The sequence below is a fragment of the Peromyscus californicus genome, unplaced genomic scaffold (genome assembly GCF_007827085.1).
Source record: "Peromyscus californicus insignis strain IS unplaced genomic scaffold, ASM782708v3 Scaffold_21__1_contigs__length_65335640, whole genome shotgun sequence".
Lineage (NCBI taxonomy): Eukaryota > Metazoa > Chordata > Mammalia > Rodentia > Cricetidae > Peromyscus > Peromyscus californicus.
The window spans coordinates 7,825,558-7,847,737 of NW_026294514.1; the positions used below are offsets into that span (position 1 = coordinate 7,825,558).

The 22,180-nt window shown below is 41.5% G+C and overlaps 1 protein-coding gene across 6 annotated transcripts in view; it reads right to left on the reverse strand.

Moving 5' to 3' along the window:
- Positions 1 to 1,259: 1,259 nt before the first annotated feature.
- Positions 1,260 to 22,180, reverse strand: part of Hecw2 (HECT, C2 and WW domain containing E3 ubiquitin protein ligase 2) — a 355,297-nt gene continuing 334,376 nt past the window's right edge. For all 6 annotated transcript variants that reach the window (XM_052749448.1, XM_052749450.1, XM_052749449.1 and 3 more), the window contains one exon: positions 1,260 to 7,742. In XM_052749448.1, the coding sequence (XP_052605408.1) occupies positions 7,631 to 7,742 (112 nt within the window). In that variant the 3' untranslated portion in view covers positions 1,260 to 7,630. The remainder of the gene's footprint in view (positions 7,743 to 22,180) is intronic.

The window sequence follows — 22,180 nt, forward strand, 5'->3', positions numbered from 1 at the left end:
CTGCTTCTCATCGTGTTGGTGACTGCGGTGATGCTGGTACCTGGGATGAAGGGTTCACTGCTGCTCGTTCAGAGAATTGCCAGGACCATCGTGTTACAAGAAAGCATCGGCAAAGGTCAGTAGAGATTGACTGTTATATAGTCACCTGTTAAGTGGGTTGAGCTTTACCTTAAGAAAACAAAAACACAGTGAAGTCAAAAGGCATAGCAGGAATGCTACGACCCAGAAAAGAAGTTGGTGGCATGAATGCCATGTTTCAGCAGTAATGTGAAGTTATAACAGTGGAATCTTCTGTTTTTAACTGTTTTCATGTCATACATGAAGTTGATCCCCAATCTAGAGTATCAAATGAAGAGTTTAATGATATCTCAAGATTCATGACGTCTTGACAAGGACCTTCTGACATGAACTGACACAAGTTGATTTTTCAGAAAGACACAAATGTCATTTTCAAATACAAACTTCAGTGACTGCCTCCACACCGTCCTGGCACTCATTGATGGCCTTCACACCATATATTCACTCTTCTCCTTCCCTCCTCTTCTCCTATTAACTACTGTGTCCTAGCAGCATTTTCTTTATGGAGACAGTTAATTGATGTCACTCATAAGTCAAGTATAAAGGACTAATTTATACTTGATTAAATAAATTATACTTAATTAAATCAAGGGTTCCAGACTCTTGACCTATAAAGCAAACTCAACCTGTGAACGTGGTGGGTTTGGTTCACCCAATAGATCAAGATATTGGGAACTACCATACTGCCATTTGAATTTCTGAGTTTCTCTTTATAAATCAATGGATTTTCAATGTTGGGCCAGAATTACACATGGCTAGGATCTGCTGGAACAAGGTATTTGGAAGCCCCATTGGTCTGTTTCTCATGCTCAGCCAGTTTTTCTCCCTGCTTTTCCCAGACATGAATACATGACCCTCAGATTAAGTTGATATGGGTAATAGTAGTGGAGGTGGTGTACATATGATTATGAATTAAAGACTCAACATGACCTAACAAATAGACTCAACTCGTATGAGTGAAAATCCTATGATTTGTATTAATTCATTCCTCTCACATCCATCAACACACCATATTGAGAGTAAAATATTCTTGTAAAGATAAACAAAATAGATTCCTGGTTATAAATACAATGAAAGGAGAAATTAACATATCTGCAGAACTGTATGCTAACCCCAAGCAGTTTATCCCGATTTCTGTTCTCCTGAGTTTATTCTTCTCCCAAACTATGACAGAAAAGTCATTCATTTTTTAAAAGAAGATTTATTTTTGATTAAGTGATTTCATGATGTAACATGGTTTTAAACAAAAATAGAGATCAGTATGAAAATAAAACAAATTGTACACATTAAAATATCTTTCTGTCAAAGCATTTCATAATCATAAAAAATACAACACAAGAGTTGGGGGGCCCAGGGGAGGATAAGAATACAGACTTCCCAGAAAATGAACAATTGGTCCACAGTTCAGTCCTATGCCTCACGTAATGCCACTCACGAACCATTTCTAGGGTGGCTACCAACAACCTTTATTATGTGCCTTTAAAAAATGTAAATGGAAGGTAAAATGAGGGCTGTATAATCTTAATTCTAATATCAAATACCTCCCATTATTATTCTCTATTAAAAGTTACACTGAATAAATACAAAGCTTAAATCCACTCAACAAAGCAGAAATGTAACTATTCACTGTGGTCTATGGTATAGTGGATGTAATGAGTGGAGTTGGTGGAGAGGAAAGGCTTAAAAAATACACCACCTGTGCTCTACTGAAATCTTAGAAATAAAACATTTTTTACAGAGCCTTGATATTAAAAAGTGAGCATTATTATAAAATTAGATTAATACTTTCAGTAAGAGGCAAGAGAGATGCATGTATTTTTATTCATTTATTTTGGAATGCCTGCATCCCTGTTATAAAAACATGTAATCTTACGCACTTTCCAATGTGCTAACAGCCCCCATATTTTACTTATGATATTACATAAAGAAAAATAAGCTGTAATTATATATCTTAGGGCATTAAGGTCCTAACAGAACATTCTGTTCTGTGTGTTTCCTGGTTCACCCTTCCAAGGTGTTTCTTGAACATTACCCATCCCTTTTTTTACAGAAGGTGATAATTACCAGAATTTACTGATGATTTCTTACCCACACCAGTAATAGCTGATTCAGTTTGAATCATACAACAAACCTATCAACACTCCTCAGGGTTGTAATATCTTAAAAGAAAATTGTATTTGAAGATATCACCTGCCCAAGGCCACCAGACATAAAAATCATATACAGCTAGAGCCATCCTGTTCTGTTGAGCTATTCAGTCATGAAATCTGAATAAAGTACCTTGAACATCAAAATCGAAGCAAATGTATCTGCTGTCTTGATTAACTTCTTCAACAGGAAACACTCATTAGGTCTCCTTTTGCAATTCAGTAACCTCACACTTAGGATTTTGCTTCCCAGATTAATAGGGAATGTTTAACTCAACATTAGATAGCTGCTTTGAGAATGAGAACGTCTCAAGAGTTATGTGAACGTATGCTGTAAAAACAAATTAAGCGTAACTAAATAAAAGCACTTTTTCTTTCACAGATAGTGTCCGATAGTACTAACAATAACTTTCGAGTTAAAACAAAACTGTAATAATTTAATGCGAACTGTTGAACTTCCTGATAAAGCTATGGTTAGCCTTAATACTTTGGGACTAAATGACATTTTGCAATACAGGAAATACTAGCCCACTGAAATCATACAACAAGGGTATTTCCCACCAGGTAGATGGCCAATCAGTGCCTTCACTAAACATGAAAGCATTGTTCTCCAAACTCAGAAATCAAAATGGAACACATTCCTACCCCCGCTAGCATGCTCTGAGTCTGATGATGTTTGTGCCATTGTCTCATTGTTCCCATGGCTATTCTATGATCTTCAATGTGTCTTCATTCCTAACCTTGATGGCTCTGACAGAGCCAAACACATTCATTGTATCCATAATGCCGGTTCCTTGGAATGCAGTTGTTACTTCTGAATCTTGACGGCAGTCAGAAGTAGATCAGTAGGGTGGTAGAGCCTCCAGCCCTCTCTTCTCTACTTTTTATCTTTAATCGCCCTGTTAATGGTAGTGGTTGACCTTAAGTGACAGCTCAGAAACCTCTACTGTCTCTGGCATTCCTTTGCTTCTGTGCCAGACGAACTATCTGGAAATGCAACAGAACTAACTACAAAGGCAATAAATTCTTCGGATTAGAATTTGCTGCCAAGGGACATTCCCATTCATTTAAAGTCAAGTCACACGGAAGTAGGATGGCTGATTGAGGATGCCACTCATCAACAGCTGACCTGAATCGCAACTGTAGCCAGGGGGTTAGGCTGTATCCTTCAACTGCACCTTGCTTCTGATGTGGGGTTAGTGATGCCTTTTAACGATAAAATGGCCTCATTGCCTGTGCCTGAAATTTCCTGAATGAAGTTAAATTGAATAAAATTCTAGACTCCTCATTATAAATTATGTTCCTTATTAGAAGTAGCTTTGTGCAAAAAAGTAGAAAAAAAGTCATTTGAACCAATATCAGGAAGACAGGAGCAAAAACAGAACTATGGGTGGTCCCTTCCTCCATGTCACTGGGATTCAGCAGCCAGGCCTCTGAAGACTCGGGTTTATCAAAAATTAATAATGGAAGTCAGGCCTCTGGTTGGTACCTTTTCTCTTGCTTCTACATTATCCCAAGGAAGCCAAACTCCCGTGCTGCACAAAGCCACCAGACACAATCAGATTTGCCTTCAGTTCCTTCCACAGGCAGTAAATATAAAGCCTGCATCTGTCAAGAGCCTTTTCCATGAACACACTCCTTTCTCTGGGGTCTTTGCAGGAGTGCCACATTTGAAGTGTGTTTAAGAAAGTGAGAGTTTGGGAAAGTAAAGCATCTGAACGTCGAGTACATGAGTACAAACATTAGCCTTCCTATTTCTTGAGATGAAACCAGGATCATAACAACAAAGTAGGAAGACCCATCTCACCAGTGACTCATGAAACCAGGCTGATCCCAGAGGAAGCTTGATACTTCTCCCTAAGCAAGCACTGGGACCAAAAGAGAATGCACTCAAAGGCACTGTGAAACACCTCAGCACTGTGCAAACATACCTACAGTCACCAGCTTCAGGGCCTTTTCATCATGGTGGCTGTGAACAGATCTCAGTCATGAAAACTAGAGTTTAATTTAATGAGAATGTCTGGAGGAGATGAACTTTGATTTTGCAAAATGTATTCCTTCTCTACTTCAACTGTGTCTTTTTGACACAGTTGAGGTATAAATACAACATATAATAGAAAACTGTGACTTCCATTCATTTTGTACACAAGAAAAAATGTTGTGATCCCACATGTAGTTTGGGCTCAGGAACTGTGATATTTCACACTGAAAATGGGACGTATGTGTAGCGCAGGGACTGGAGGAAATCTTCAGACTTCATTTTGGCATTTCTTTGATAATTTGAAGATCCTTGACTTGTTCCTTCACAGCTCAGCCCCCACCTACAGACTTTAAATCCTCATTGTTATGAGTGCATTTTGGGTCTCAAGACTTACCAGCATTAATATTCTATGACACCCTTGTAGTTACCAAGAGAAATAGCACATATATGACGATATCTTTTAGCTACACAGTTTCACACACATGAAGCTGTAACCAAGCCTCTGGAGTGGAATAGGATAGTCTCTCTTCATTAACTGTAGAACTTTGTCTTTTATTTAAAATTGTTTTGGACACTTAATGCCCCCTCTAGTCAACTATAAGTGTCTTTCTGAAGGCCAGATTCAGAATCTTGTAGCTCCATCATCAAACGAAGTGACTGGCAGGGAGAGAATGCCAACGGTGTGCCTGCGCTCTGAAAGACGGTACTCATACATGGGGTATCAAAACTGTCTTTTACAGGGTTAGTAGCATCACTTACAAATTTCTTAAAACAAAACCAAAGGGCCAAGTAGTGGGGTTCACAGTCCAGAAGAACATATTTATGAATACTTCTGATTGTGGAGTACAATAGCATCTAATTTATTCTGTGGCTATGTTGTTTAACTTTTATAGAGCTATTATTGTGTGCTTTTTGTTTTACCCATGAAGAATAACAGATAGGTTATCTGGTTTTCTGATATGCTAGCTACAATTTTGATAATTCCCAATTCTCAGGACAGTGCCGACTGGACTAAATTGTACTACTTTAAGAATGCCTGAGTACATTCAAAATGGTTATTCGAGAAGTTGGCTGCCCTGGTGTCAACAACAATAGCATTAGTAACATTAATTAGAAATAAAGAGGTACAATTTGTTTCACATATCTTCTGCTAGCAATGTGGCATTCTGTGGGTGGCGAAGCTTCTTAAACCAAATGAACATTAACACGGTCTGTCAATGTATTTCCGAAAGAAAGGCAGCTTTCTCTTAACTAGCCCCTGTGACAGCCATTAGGGACTGCTCTGATGCATCAAAGTGTGATTTTAAAAGTATGTTAATGTGCTGTTTTCCTTATGATGAAAAAACACAAACAAGAAAAAGAAGTTTGCAAAAATTAAATATATACTTGTATTCATGACAAATAAGTACAAACTAATAATTCCAGTCAAAAAGTTTTAGTCGATCTTTTTTTCTGGCCCAATTATGGTATACAAATAAATATTCTATATATCTTCTCCAGGTTCCTATCATTTTTTTTCTCCTGGAACATTTTCCCACATCCAGTACTTATCTTTAACACAGTAACACAACATAAGATGCCATTCCTCTTGAGGGTCCCAACAGTAAACACAGCTTAACTAGCAGGAGAGTGACTGTTCTTACAAAACACCTCGGCAGACTGTGCACGGAGCCCCATGAAATGTAAAGTCACCCCCATCCCACAACAGGAAGCCCATGACACCTACAAACAAGATTCTCAAAGCAATGTTCAGGTAACGCCTGTAACCCCCCAGACAGGCAAACTGAATGTTAATCCAATGGTTTTCCCACCCTCAATTCCACTTCAAAGTATTGTGTGTCTGATTAGTTATGTCACAAATCAAGGAACAAACAATGGCATGGGACAGTCCCCCAAGCAATTAAAATGAAGGAAATCCTTTCATCAAATTAAGAAGTCTTGTCGGGGATGTCATGCAGTTTCTGAGAGACCATAGAAAAATTTTTTCCTGATATTAATAAGAAAAATTATGCATCCGTGAAAATGCAGACTTAGAAATATAGTACTGAGAGTTTCAATCCATGGTATCTTCACCGATGAGGGAAAGTGGAATTCTTACTCCTAAGAGAGCTGATCTCTCCGGCACTGCCAATGGCTCCCTAACCAAGCTTGAGTGTTCGATGATGCTGTACAAATAAAAAGCAGTGGGGGGAATATGAAATATCTGTAATAAATGCCATCCTGTAAAGTATTTGATGGATGGAAGAGAATCTAATGCATTTGAAATAAATGCACATCATATTATCACATATTGTGAGTCTTAAAAAATTATTACTTAGATGCACAGTCCTTGCAGTGGCTGACACGGTACTGTGAAGGAAGTCTGATTTAGAAGCTGCTTCTGTTGTACCCCTCAAGTGACGGCGCGGCTGTTAGTCACACTGTAATGTCCCTTCGACTTTGGTACGTTCAGTGCAAAATATTCTGGGGAATTGTTTTAACCTTTATAAAAATAAAAGGCCCTTTTAGTTCCCTTGAGCGTGCTTCAAAGGATACGTACTAGCAAGATGCCCGAGTAAGCATGGAACATGAAAATGGAGAGGTGGTACGTACAACATGGTAGGTAGGTCCTTATATACATTTTCAAGAACAGAAACATAATGAACCTATAAAAAATAAACAGAACTCACTGTGTACATTTTCCTGATATGCTGTGATTAATTGCTAGTTATTTTAAAATTGTTTTCATGCATTATAAAGCATAAAATCTGTCATTAGTGAATTCATTGAATAACAGCTTGTCTTCAGCCAGAAGTACACACACACCACTTGCATATACATTGTTACAGACCACCTTATTGCAAATCTTTAAAGTTACCTCATACTGACTTGGTTTCATTTTCACCCTTGTCCCGTGAATGATGAAACCTATAGTGCACTCCATGCAGGCACTCGTAAGCAAGAAATGAATATTCTGTTATAACTTAGGGCTTAAACAAAGGTACTGTCAGGAAATAGATAATTTTTTATGTTATTCTCTCACTTGCACTAATTTAGAAATGGGGTCAAGGGCTGCCAGTTTGGCTTGAAGTATGTGTACAGGAGAGTGTCAAGATTCTCCCAAGGCCCTAAAAGTCACCATGGAGTTGATCATGTGCGGGTTCCCCTTTATCTTCAAACATAACAAATGGGAAAGGTTTGGCAGTCAGGAACTGTTGACCGAAAGACTGTTGGGTTGTTCCATGGGCACCGAGCTCACCCCAATCCTTGCCAGAGGACTCACAGCCAGTCCCCAAACACACCAACAAGCACGTGTTCCGAAGAGCAGCACTCAAGTTTGTTCTAATGGAACCCTAGGCTTGGGATTTCCAGTGCTCTGCCACTCTTCTGAAGGCCGGCTTCTGACACTGCCTGTCCCCGAAGAGCTGAGCATCACGCTCCCGGGTCACTCCAGGCCAAAGGTACTGGTCTCTTCAACCGCTGTCAAGAGCTTCTCGTAGAGCATGGAAAAGGAAGGGTATGGAGGAAGATCCAGGCGGTTAAAGCAAGTGTGGGCTCTGCAAACAGAAGAAGCAGGATGTAGTTTAGCAGGGGGTTGGGAGAATGAAAATGCATGTTCATGTGCTCACGTATGCATGTGTGCGTGACAGTGTGTGTGTGTGTGTGTGTGTGCGTGTGTGTGTGTGTGTGTGTGTGTGTGTGTGTGTGTGTGTGTGTGTGTGTACACCCACAAGAGTGCTTTTCTCTTTCATATTCAAATTTATTTGTTACCATTTCCACAATCATTTTTGGAAAAGTGAAGGTTATTTCAACTTAAAAATTCAGCGTTGCGTTTTTCTTAGACGAGTAGGACGCATGAAAATTTTCTTTACATGTCACCCTTTAGAAGACACATTCCGTGCAGAGTATTATTTGCTGAGCTGTATGAGGATGAAAAAGTCAAGTTCAGCCTATTTTCTTCCTCTCTGTGCAAAGACGGGAACACAGGCCTTGTAAAGTGATTCCCTCCCCACTGCCGGTCGCCTGGCTGCCCCTCCGAGAGCCCGTGGCTCGACAGTTTTTCACTTTCTTGGGCAGCGAGAACAGCAACTGTGTCTGAAGCCCAGACGGTGGCTCCAAGTTTGGGGAAAGTCCCTGGCTAGGCCTGTCTGTGGAAGTCAGTAGGCACTGTGACTGCTTTGAATTCCACGCTATAATCTGCCTTCTCCCCATTCACAATGCAGAAAAATGCCCATTAAATCACAGTTCTGTGCAGCAGCATTCTTTTTTAGAAATACCTGCTCTTTTGCCAAGACGGGGCGCAGGGGGGCAGGGGGGCTGCTTTCCTGTTATTTGCACCTGACTCACAATAAAAAGTCTCCAAATAGTACATCTTATCGGGGGCCAGATCTGCACTTTTGACACAGGACAGGAAGTGCCCTGTCCTGAATGCACAACAGTTTGTTTGCTGGGGCTAAGAAGTTTAGACTTAAGGAAAAAAAAAAAAAGACCCTGAAGTAACATGAAATTTGAGAAGCCATGATTATTAGTCAGATATCTGTAGAAAAGCAATGTGCAAATTTTCTCGTTATAAGTCATTTTTGACTTGAGATAAATGTGACTACTTTTTTCTATTCCTATAGAAATAGAAAATCCCTATAGGCAATACAACATGGGGCGGGGGGGGGGGGGATTAAAACCTTGGGGTTGGAGAGATTTGGGTCTGAGTCCCCCTTCTACCTCTCACACCAGCTGTGTGATTTGGGGTATCTTGTCAGAATTCTGAGACTCAAATTTCTTACCTGTTAAAGGGGAGGTTAATATAATAAGGCAATGTATCTCAGAAGGGTGTGAGGATTCACGGAAATAACAGAAACACGCTTCGTAGAAGGGCTGGCCCATAGTGTTTGACTATATAAACAATAACTGTGTTGTTAGACACATTTCCTTGTCACCAAGAAGACTTTACCCTGATTGCCTTTAATACATTGCCCAAAGATAACAATGACCCGTGGAAAAGATGACATAATAAAGAGATAATAAAGCAGGTGTATGTATGTTCACATGACTTACAGAAACAGGAATGTGAGGGGCTCTGTTAAAATAACACGGAATATTAAGGCTCAGGTTTTCCAATCCTGATACCTCAAACTCTTGGACCACTGGTGGAAATCACCTCATCAATCTTTGCAGGCAAACTAAAACAAAACAAAAAAATCCTACCAAACATCCTAGAATTGTATTTATCGGAATTCTGCCATCTCCTTATAATGGAGCCCAGACCTAGACCCCAAGGCAAAGAAGGTTTTACTAATGTGCCAAAACAGAGTCCTGGGGGATGGCTTAAAATTTATCTGGTGTGAAACTCTGAAATAAAAAATGTAACTGGGCTGGGTGGTGGTGGCTCATGCCTTTAATCCCATCACTTGGGAGGCAGTGGACCTCTGTGAGTTTGAGGGAGGCCTGGTCTACAGAGCAAGTTGCAGGATAGCCAGAGCTGTTATACAGAGAAACTCTGTCTCAAAAAACCAATAAGAAAATAATAATAAAAATTTTAAATTTATATATGTATATGTATATATATATATATATATATGTATATATGTATATATGTATATGACTGGTTTCATTTTTGTTCCAGGGAAGGTGAGGGGTAAGTATAGAAGTGAAAGACATTTTGCAGAGAATAACATGTCAGACTTTGTGTGACAACCAGGGAATATTTATTACTCCCTTTGACTGAAATATGGCAGGCACGTCACCATTTTAAAGGTCATTTCTTTGCTTAACAAGCGTACTTCCTCTTTTCATTCACCATTTGGTGATCCTCACCTTTTCCTCTGCCTATCCTTCCTTTCTAATGCTTTTATTGGGGTAAAATTGACCACTGTAGCTGTTTTTAAATGCTCAGGTTCGTGGCATTAAGTGCATTCAAATGGTGTGATGGCTACGACTGATTGCCAACCTCAAGGGATGAGAATTACCGAGGAGACTGGGGCCTGTTTGTCGGAGATTACCAAGATCAGATGGGCCTCTGGGCGTGTCTAGGTGGGCTCATCTAGATTGGATTAAGTGAGGAGAAAGGCCCACCCTCACTAGGGGAGACATCGTACTAGAGTCCGAATCTTGGACTGAGTGAAAAGGAGAAGTTGAACTGAGCACTAATATTCATTGTTCTGCTCCCTGACAGTGGATACAGTATGACCAGTCACTTCAAGCTCCTGCCACCAGGACAGATGTGTCCCTTGAACTGTGAGCTAAGACCAGCTTCCCCTCCCTTAAACTGAGTTTGTCAGGGCATTTTAGAACAGCAGCAGGAATGGGAACTAAGACACACAGATCAGCAACCAGCACCAGAACATTTATATATCGCAACTGAAACTCTATCCGCCAAACAGTAAATCCATCCTGTTTGTCCCCCTCCTGTGCCCCTGGAACTCACTGTTCTGTTTTCTGTCTATGATTTTTTACTACTCTGTGTACTTTATGTAGAATCTTAAAGGTTCATGCTGTAACCATGGCTCAGAATTTCCTTCATTCTTAATACTGAATAATAACTCCACTATGTGTAAATACCATGATTTGTTGATCTATTCATCCATTGATTGACACAGTTTGTTTCCACCTCTGGCTATTAAAAATACTGCTGCTATGAACACACACACACACACACACACACACACACACACACACACACACACACACACACTCCTGTTTAAATCTCTGCTTTCAGTCTTTGGGGGAGGAGATCCAGAAGCAGAATTATGGGAACATGATGTGTATTTAATATTTGAAGCAACCACCAGTGCTCCATAATGGTCTCACAGTTTCCATTCACACCAGCAGTATCCAGGAGTTCTAATCACTTGATATCTCCACCAGCAATCATTTTCTACGTCTTATTTATTGTCCTAGTTGGGGTTTCTATTGCTAGACTGAAACACCATGACCAAAGCAAGTCGGGGAGGAAAGGGTTTATTTGGCTTACACTTCCACATTGTTGTTCATCATTGAAGGAAGTCAGGACAGGAACTCAAACAGGGCAGGAACCAGGAGGCAGGAGCTGATGCAGAGGCCATGGAGGGGAGCTGCTTACTGGCTTACTCATCATGTCTTGCTCAGCCTGCTTTCTTATAGAACCCAGGACCACCAGCCCAGGGATGGCACTACATAAAATGGAGGAGGCCCTCCCCCATCAATCACTAATTAAGATAATGCCCTACAGGGGCTTGTCTACAGCTCCATCTGATAGAGGCATTTTCTTAATTGAGGTTGCCTCCTTTCAGATGACTTTAGCTTATGTCAAGTGGACCTAAAACTATCCAGCACTTTTATATTTCTTAATCTTTTTATTTATCTATCTATTTATGTATTTATTTATTTTTATTTTTATTGGTTCTTTGTGAATTTCACATCATGCATTCCAATGCTACTTACCTCCCTGTCTCCTTGCATTTGCCCTTACAACTTCATCCCCCCACCCCCGCAAAAAAAAAAATCAAATTTAAAAGAAAAACTAAAAGCAAAAACCAACCAACCAACCAAAAAAAAAAAAATAGAAGAGTCTTGTCCTGGAAGCTGTAGTGTGGGCTGTCGAGTCATACAGTCTACCCTTTACTCCATTCATCTTTACTTACACATGTTCATTGCCAAAGAGTCATATATTTCTTAATATTTAGACTAGTCATCCTAATGGGCATGAAATCGTTCATTTTCTGAAGGGTTCTTATTGATTTGTCTAAATGTGGCACAATAAAAATGGACTCTCTTGTAGGATTTGAAGAAGCAATCTACCATGAAGCCTGCAGCCTAGAGGAATGAACGTCACAATAACCTAAAGGAGCTTGGAAGCACACCCTTCCCTGGCTGAGTCTTTGGATGAGAAAGAACCCCCCAATTCCAGCGCTGTGAGGCTGAGGAGATGATCTCACCAAGCCAGGCCTGAATCCTTGCACCAAGAACCCAGGGACAATAAGTGGGCACCTTTTAAACCACCAAGTTTGGATGGTTTGTTTTGCAGCGACCAGAAACTAGTAACAAGCGTCAAGGTCATCAAACATACAAGGAAAAGCATGGAATGTGATGATGATTTCATATGATATAATCATGTATCCAGGGCCAATGCTGAAGCAAGGCAGGACAGGAATTGTGCGTGTCTCTTTCAGTTTCTGTGGTATCTTTACTACTGGATCGTATCCAGGAATTTCTACAAGCCTGTGTACTACTTTCAGTTTTCAATACAAAGGACTGAACAACTGTGTGTGTGTGTGTGTGTGTGTGTGTGTGTGTGTGTGTGTGTGTGTGTGTGTGCGCACGCGCGCGCAAGAGAGAGAGGGAGAGGGAGAGAGAGAGAGAGACTGAGTTAGGGTAGATTGGAACTTAGGTAGTTCAGGTGGGTCCTGAACTCGAGGCAAACCTCCTATCTTAATCTTCCAAGTAAGCTACCACTTCATCTTGAAATAATATTTGTTTTGCTTCTGGTGAGACATAATCACCATTACTGCTCCATAATGTAATGTCACCGTTGCTTCTCAAGTTACATCTGGGTTGTATAACATGTAGTTATCATAACCTAACTTTCCTTCTGAATAACAGATCCTCCGGACAATGTCCCATGAGACTAGAGACAGTTTATATTCTGGAGGGGGAAGCTATGTGGAAAGATTAAATGTTTTTCCTAAGGTCAAAGCTAAGAAAGTGGTCCAACAAAAAAATAGTACCTCCTCTCCTCAAGGAAGCCCAACATCCAATTGAAAACAGGGTGACTTTATTGTTCACTGGCTGCATTCTTTACTTCTGTTGGTACCACGAAACCCCTGACTCTCAGGCGTGAGTTCTGCACGCATTTTGCACTATAGTCACAAATGTGTGTAGAAAGGGATCAGGGGGACAAAAAGCTTTAGGGAATTTTTAAGGAGCTAGTCAGTGACAGTATGCAGTATCTCTGGGGACAATGATCAAGTTTGGGTCAATCCAGAAGATCCTGGGAGATACCAGGGGATTTTTTAGTGACCAAAACATCAAGCTGCATCTCAGGCTTACAGGAGAACAGAGGTACTCTGTGGGGGCACTTTGGAGTGACTCAGAATTACCCAAGAAGTTATTTACAACAGAGAGTTTGGGTTTTGTCCCTGAGATTCTCAGTCAGATGGTTTTGGGGGTCCTGGTGATCTGCATTTTAAGATCCACTCCAAATGAGTCTGATGTAGGGGGTCTCCACCACTGGAGAGACATCACACCAATTAGAAATACAATATCTAAACTGGATAGCCACACTGACATTCTGTGTGCTTGCAAATATTTCAAAACTGCATACAAACAAGCCAACATTGCTAACAAGGAAATTGAGGAATAGTGTGGTTAAATAAATTGCCCAATATTTACCATCAGCTTGTTGTATGAGCCAAGTACAAGAAAGAAAAAAAAAGGCAAACAAAAAAACTTCATCTGAGACTTTTCATATTCCCACTGCCCTACCAAGCCCATTCCATGTCCTAAAAAAGCTAGTAGAAAATACCAGGAGGGCCTCGGGACTGTGTTGATATTGGCAGCAAAAGCGCACCCAGCTTTTCAGTCTCAGTAAGAGAATGTTTTTTCAAATCTTCCAAAGCCAGCCACCCTGAAGCCATAATGAGTTTACCTCACCTCAATCTATGCAGCTAGACACTCAAGGAGAGCAAGTCCTCCCCGCTTTCCAGGCTTCCCCCACACCCCCCGCCCAACCCCAGGACCTATGGTCTGACTTAATGGATGTCTTGGAGCTTTCTGGATTTTTCTAATATTGAACACAGGGTCCCAGGCTGGCTCTCTTTTGTGCTTCCTATGGTCAGTCAGCTTCCTAAACTCAGCAAGCATCAGTTATGTTTGCACAAGCCATTTAGCTGATTAAGGCATCTCTCTGCCTTTGTTGAATGTACTTACTGAGTACTTATTCTGTACCCAAAAGTGACTTTTCTGGTCAAGCACCCAAAATGCTAGACAAAGAAGAAATTAAGATCAAAATTTTTAAAATGAGAGAAAGAGAGAGAGAGAAGAGAGAGGAGAGAAGGGGGAGAGGAAGGGAGGGAGAGAGGGAGGGAGAAAGAGGAAGAGAAAAGCAGGACTCTTGTTTTAAGTAACAGGTGTAATACAAAAATAAAATGTGTGGGCATCCAACAAATCCTTTGTGCGCTTTGTCAGTTAGAATCGCCGACACTCTCATCGTAAACTTCAGTGACGTCTCACCCTTCAGATCTCAGTTTTCTTATTCCTATTCATACTTTTTCATCAAGAAATTCACCAGTCAAAAACAAATACTTAAAACACCCAGGAGAGTTCCACAAGGATCTTGAGAGGTATCATTTTGCAATGTCAAAATTTCCTTGGCAATGTGTTTGTTCTCACACTGACTTATCAAGTCCAAATCTTGCCTATTTGCAAGTGTGTTGCAGGCATGCTCCAAGGGAAGTGGGTGTGCTCCCAGTTCTATCAGCTGTTGTGACTGGAGGAGACAATTCTTGGCTTCTTTGGTGTATTCAGGGTTCTGGTATTGCCTCAGACAACCCCCTCCCCCATTTCTGGCTTTTCAAGGTTCTAATTCAGGAACCAATGGGTGTTCAAGAAGAATCTAATCCATTCATTTCTAGAATCTCACTAACTGAAAAATACCCATATTGCTTTCCCCGGTGAGGTGAGGGTCCCATATCATGAACGTTTGCCCTGTGCATGCAAAGTGCCTTTGATGATCAAAACTTAAATCTACCACTTGCCTGACACCTTCTTTAGTCCTTCACTTGCCAAACAAATGCTCACTGAATTGATACTGCATGTCAAGCACTGAGCTGTTCAGGTAGATGAGGAAGAAAGGTCTGGTCTCTGTCCTGAAAGGATTCACATGCACAGCAAACTGAAGTCTAAGGGTCAAGCAGCTTAGGCTCTGTACTGGGGAATCTGCCTGGAGCAAGTGGCTCTGAGACCCAGCATGCCTTTGGCTCTGTGTGATAAACCCTTAGTCCCAGATCTGGGCTGCATTTTTTTCTGAAGACTGAGACACCTTTGTCTAATTAATCCAAAAGATTCCTAAGGGTTATCCATGGTTCAGCAGACAGTGATCCTAGAATGAGCTATAAGTCTGTTCAGCCAAGTTGGAGAAGGTTCTGTAGAGGATACTGTCTATGCCAAGACTGGGAGGATTTGTAGGTGTGCAGGGCTTTTATGGATCAACAAGAAGGATGTTTCCCAACAGATGGGCTGGAAGCCTGGGAGAGAAAGCATTGTGTCACTGAGAAACCAGAGAGGTGCAAGTGCCAGGGCCATGGCTGGACAAGGCCAGAAAGGGAGGGTGGGCCAGACGGATGCTGGTATGTTTCTGCAAAAACCTTTTCCATTAATTCCATGATGAAAGGAAACAGTGGTTGGGTGTGCAAGGAGATGGCAGAGGTGCTATTAAACAAGGCAGGGAACATAGGCTCTAGATAAGGACAGAAGTTGAACCCTGGTTGTAATCATCTTGAAAAATCACCAAAAACTACCAATCACCCAGAGTGACAGGATTCAGTACAGGTACCAAGTGCCAGTTTTCTTAGCCTGGGTAGCATTATTAGCACAAAGGTATAGTTTTCCATAACTTATTATTTTTAATTCTTTAAAAATGTAAATAATTTCTCTAGTATCCTTATTAATATCTGCTTGGGCCAGGAAGTTTAGAATAGAAATTCTTGCTGACACTAAAGTCATAAATATCTATTTAACCTATTGAACACTCAACTAGGTGTTCAATAAATATGAACTGACAGGGAGGAGATCTATGGTATTTATTACTCCAACTACCTGTTTTTCATATTATTTGGTGGACAAAAATGCTAATTATTTGTTCATGCAAAGACTACCACTTTTCTCCTTATGTTTTAAGGCCACATGGACAAAGATCAATTTATATGCCACATAAGAACTTACTCAAAGCAAGTAGTAGAGAATTACTGTTACCTAAGTCTCATTCCAGTGTGTCATGAGGTCACCTTGGTGGAGATGCCTGAGCTATGAGCACAGTGTGGGATACTACTGCAGCAGGAACTCCTGTCCTGCAGATAACTAGCCTCAAACTATGCATTCCAACAAAGTTTCTTCTTCACCTCCACCTCCTGAGTGCTGCGTTGGCCTTCACTTTGCATGTAGAACCTCATTTAGACTTTAAAGCTTTATAATGTGAGCACTGGCAGCAGCCCTCAGATTTTCAGATGAGCATAAAGTCAAGTTAAAAAAACATTCCACAAACAACACGCCTTGGGTGTCAGGTGCTTAGCTCACTGCTAAGACCAAAGCCATATTAAATTCAAACAAGGCCCTTATCCTCACAGGGTTATATTCTAGAGGTGGGAATGGACGTAAGCATGCTAACAAGTAAACTTGATAAGTGGATTAGGGGAAGTCATCTGACCTAAGTTTTGCCAGAGTGAGTGGCAGGCTCGCTGAGTGAAGACGTCAGATGGGCCTTTCTGACGGGGTCCCCATCTCAGCCGAATTCTCAGGGATAAGAAAGAACCAGCAGAAAGGAGAGCTGGGCCACAGACCCACAGTCTTGAACGAAACTGGGTCATTATGTTTGAAGACTAGCCGAGAGGCCATTGGCTGAGGTCAGAGCTGGGGGTGGGGAGGAGGTCTCCCACCCTCAAGTACTTGGGAAGGAGTCTGAATTTTATTTAGGCAACTGAAGGATATAAGTAGGGGAGAGAGATGGCCTTAAGAAATAGGATGAACAAATGTCAGGGTGAATGAACAGAAGGAGTCTGGCTGGCTGCCTGCTGCAGCGATCCAGGTGAGAGGTGAGTGTGTCATGGAGTAGGCTGGTGATAAGAGACCAAGTTTGTGCTCTTGAAGCCAAAGGAAAGGAATGACACTTCCTTTAACAGCTGCGTTGTCTGCTGCCCACCAATATACGTAAAGAATGATTTATGAAACAGCCCTCAAGGCCTGTTAGTTACTTTGACTTGAATTATGTCACCCTCCCCTGTAGTTAGCAAGGGAAATCCTTCGTTAAAAATCTGCCAATTCTTTTAAGTGTTTCACTTTTTACCTGGGTCCATTTTGAGATTACCCCTTTCCCCCCCCCCCCCCCCCCCCCATTTTAAGACAGGGACTTTGAAACTGGTCTTGAACATTCAACCCTTCTGGCTTTGTTCTCTGGAATTGCAGGTAGGCACCACTAGCCTGACTTCACCATCTACCTCCCAAAGTAAAGACCAGTCCAAAAGATCGATCACATTTACATGTGTTAATATGTTGATACATTGATGAAATTGCAGAATAAGGTAAAATCATTAAGTGTGCTGTTATACAGAACTGTGTGAGAGGGCAGTGGGGATCGGTGTTGAAGAGGGCCACTGCATTAGAGATTCAACTATGAGAACCATCCCAAGTCCTTCTCACATTCACGGCCACCCCAGACACCGGCAGCTGGGCGCTTCAAGACAGATACACAAAAGTGGTGAAAAAAGGGTGTTTCCAGGGCTCATCCTTGTTTGATTAATTTTTTTAATCGAGCAAAGTGGCATTTTATTTCAGGACTCCTCTGTTGTTTACCTGTCTACTAGCCGAGAGTTTGCCTTGACCGTAGACAACGCTCTTTCACTGGAGGAGGAAAAACTGCATTATTGATGATACTGCAAAGCAGTATTTGAAGACAGAGAAAGAGGGTCATAATTAATGGTGTGATACACAGAAAGCAGCTTGCAAACAGGCTAGGCAGTGCAATTTTTGTCTTCGAATTAGTGTGCACGCATGCACACAGGCGGGCATCTGAAGGATGATAGAAGCACATTCTCCAAACTGTTAATAGAACTTACCTCACTGTTGGACTGTCAACTGGTATTTATGTGCAGACTTTACACACACTTAAGTTTTTAAAATTTAAGCATTTTTCTTGGCATGTTTGCAAAAAGTTTTCTTTTTATAACAAGAATAAAGAATAGAATTTTACAGTGAGAAAAAGGTTCTCATTAAGAGAGACAGAGAGAGGGCAACAAACCATTATATTTTTCCAGGTCTATTCCACTGGGTATGGTAGTGTGTGCCTAGGATGCCAGCACCTGTGAAGGGTGAGGCTAAGGCAGATCACAAATTCAAGGTTAACCTGAGCTCAAAGATCACAAAATAACAGTCCTATTCTAAAATTTCCTAACTTTTGGGTTGACATCTTATTCTTAATAGTCTCCCAAACAACTCATTTCCCAGGTTACTATTTCTCCTTTGTCAAACCCCACCCTTCCACAGTGACTATGGTTTCTAACTCTTCTTCTCCATTGGCAAAAACCTCAGATGAACTCAGGAGCTCTGTATCCAGATGGCAGAGAGGACTGCCCTGTACTCTGCAGGCTGGCATGGGAACAGTCCATTTTTTTTTTTTTTTTTTTGGACTGTTAAGAGGAAATGCCATAAAGTAAGTTTACTCTTTACTCATAAAATCCATCAGAGCTCCAGGGGGCAGGAAGTCTTCTACAGAGATGCAAATGCGGAGCTAGCCCAACCACCAACCACAAAGCAGAGGAAGTGCAGTAATGTGTTCAGGCTGCTGGTCTCCATGGAGACACCACTGAGTAAGGCTCAAGTTCTATCACTATTTGTCAGCTAAATCACTGGTTACTTATTGCTACAGAAGTCGGGGCAAAGTCATGGATACAGATACAGCTTGTTCTGGCTTCAGAGGCGGCCATATGTACTTTAATACATTTCTGGGGGCACAGTGTGATGAGGGATACCACAAAATGAGAGTAAGAAACCAGAGGGTAAGAGGCACGCTTGCTTGCTTAGAAGGCTGAAAGACCGAACTGTCTGTCTGGACAGACCAAGCGGCTCTCTGCCATCACTCTGGCCTGCAGTGACAGCTTGTTGTCACCCTTCACACCCTTCCAACCCTGCAGGTTATAGACTCTCGGGTGAAGATGAGGCCAGACTCCTTACAGGGGACTTTAAAAAACATACATTTACTTTTAGTAAGGAGGACCTCCATCTGTTCCATCTAGTTTATATGTACAGTCCCACAACTTAAACACCAGACACAGAATCACTAAGACGAAAAGGATATGCCGGAGCTGACCGGCTTGAGACAGACCCAACTCCTCAGCTCTGTGACTCACAGGAAGACGGCTTAGTGCATATGTTTTGGTCTTAGAAATAGAAAATAATGTCTTTGAGTTGGAACTGGCTTGACAAATCTTTTTACACCCCACTGAGGCTTTAAATCTCATAAAGGGCAATGGCCGGGTTGTCAGTGAAGAAATTACTTCTGGCAAAACTATACTGTCATGCACTGAAGTTGTGTGTCTTAGGATTTTGCTTAAACTTGGTGTGTGTGTGTGTGTGTGTGTGTGTGTGTGTGTGTGTGTGTGTGTGTGTGTGTAAGAAAGAGAGGGAGGGGAAGGAGAGGGAGAGAGGGAGAGGGAGAGAGATAACTTCACCTGAGTAGTACAGTAGCTACAGAAGTTAAGGATTAAAGGCTTAAAAAGAAACAAGGAAGCATACATTCCCTAAGGACTTTCCAATACATTATCTCACTCAAGGGTTAGGAATAATCTCTGAGCCGGGCATTATTATTTCTACTCTATGGAGATGGATAATAACACCTTTATTTGTGCTACGTTATAATCAGGGTAGACCCAGGTGCTGCACAGGAAGAGAGGAAGAATGGTCAGGGCTATTACCCAACGGTGTGTTTCAGTGTTTCTGAGGAACATCCCCATCTACAATGAGTCAGCATGAGAACTTTCTGGAACTACCAGGGGGAAGTAGACATGCCAGTGCAGACAACCCCCAAGACTCGGCAGCAATCTTTCGGTGTTACCTCTCACTCAAGCAACCCAACACGGCAGGAACCCCCTCCAGATGTATACAGATAAGCCCACAGAACCCTGAAACTCAGAGCGCAGTGGTTCTGAAGATCCCAGAGTTGGATGGTGACAAAGTGGACCTGGGCCCAGGATTTCTCACTTCCAGCCTTCTGCTTGTTCCGATGTCCCTGCCTAACTGCAGATGGTGTGGAGAGACACTGCAGTGGCAGCCACAGGGACAGCCAGCCGCAAATGCAGGGCCGATGAAAAAAGTGTCTTATGTAAATGACCTCAGTGATTCCTCAGTACAAGGCAGAAGAGGGAACCGGCTGTAACCAAACTATCAACAGGTTTCAGGAAAGTTCCAGTGATTGTGAACTATAGCAACTATACCTATCACTATTGCAGTCAATTCCATAAACTGTAGTGGCTTCATAGAAATAGATTCAATAGAAATGTGGCACACAGTTAATCTGAATTTTCCTGCCTCTCTATGCTAATTCTTAAGTTTCTCAGAAGAGTGAAAAACCTTATTAAGATAGGATAAATCTGTTTTTAAGACACAAATATGCATTAAGGGGAGGAGGGAACCTCACTACCCAGGCACAAGTAAAATATAGTAAAACAAGCTAGTTCTTTAAGTAATGAAAGTCACAGCCATCCAGTTTAGAGTACCAAATATACATACTAATTAAGTCTGGGCTGCAGAATTCCCAGGCACAGTTTGGGATATGCATAGGTAGGTAAGGTGCTTAGGCAAGCCCCTGGGTTGTATCCATTTAACCTCATACATGCCTTTCGGCACGTGCGCTACCTGCCAGCCTTGTACATTTATCGCTAGAGGCAGTAAAGCCATGTTTTTCCACCTTCAAGAGATGGATGACCGTGTTGAGAGTCGGCTGCAGGGTATTCACAAAGAACAACAACACAGACAGTATATGCTAGAGAGGTTGAGTATATTCACAAGACTGAATCCTCTTCACCCACAGCTGAGTTGCTAGGAAGTCATTCTCAACAGTTACCAACAAAACCTTAACACTAGAGTTTTGTGCTGGTTAGTGTAGATCAACTTGACCCAAGCTAGCATCATTTTAGAAGTCAACTGAGGAAATGCCCTGACCACATTGCCTATGGGCAAGACTATGGTACATTTTTTATTGATGATTGATATGGAGGGCCTGGTCCACTGTGGGTGGTGCCACCCCTGGGTTGGTGGTCTTGGGTGCTATAAGAAAGCAGGATGAACAAGCCATGGGAAGCAAGTCAGTAAGCAGCACCCCTCCATGGACTCCGCATCAGCTCCTGCCTTGAGTTTCTGCCCTGGATTCCCTTGGGTGATGGACTATAAGTTGTAAGATGAAATAAATCCTTTCCTCCCCAATTTGCTTTTGGTCATGATGGTTTTGTTGTTGCTTGTCTTTTTTTATCCATTTTCAAGCATTTTTTTTTTAGATTATAATATAATCACATCATGGCACCCCCTTCATTCTTTTCCCCTCCAAATGCCCCATGTCCTCTTCTTCGCTCTCTTTCAAATTTATGGCCTCTTTGCCTTTACCTGTGTGTATGTGTGTGTGTGTGTGTGTGTGTGTGTGTGTGTGTGTGTGTGTGTGTACACGTATTCCTAAAAACATGAATACAACTTTTTCAGTCTATATAATGTTACTTGTACGTATGTTTTCATGGCTGACCATTTGGTACTGGATAATCAGTTGGTGTGCTCTTCCTCGGGGAAGACAATTTCTTCCACTCTCAGAATTCCTTAGCTGCCTATAGTTCTTTGTCTAGGGTTGTGGCCTCCTGAAATTTCCTCCATCCATGTTAGAATGTCTATTGGTGTACAGAAGTACTGTATTCCAAGTCCTAAAAGACCATGATAGCCAACTAAAACTAATATACCTAGCAAAACTGCCTGTCATCGTTGAAGGAGAAAGAAAAACTTTCCACAATAAAAATAGCCTAAAAAATTGTATATCCAAAAAAAACCAAACTTAAAGAAAATAAAGCTAGTGGTTATGGTGTTTCATCACAGCAATAGAAACCCTAACTAAGACACGTTTCTCCTGACTTGGAGTCAAGCCACAAGTATGATGACAGATGTTGTGTTTTGAACTTTGATACACAGATGAATGTATTTTACACATGACCAAACAGGGTACCTTGTCTCTCCCCACTCTGTTAAAGAAGGTAATCGGAGAGAATTTCATCTTTCAAAC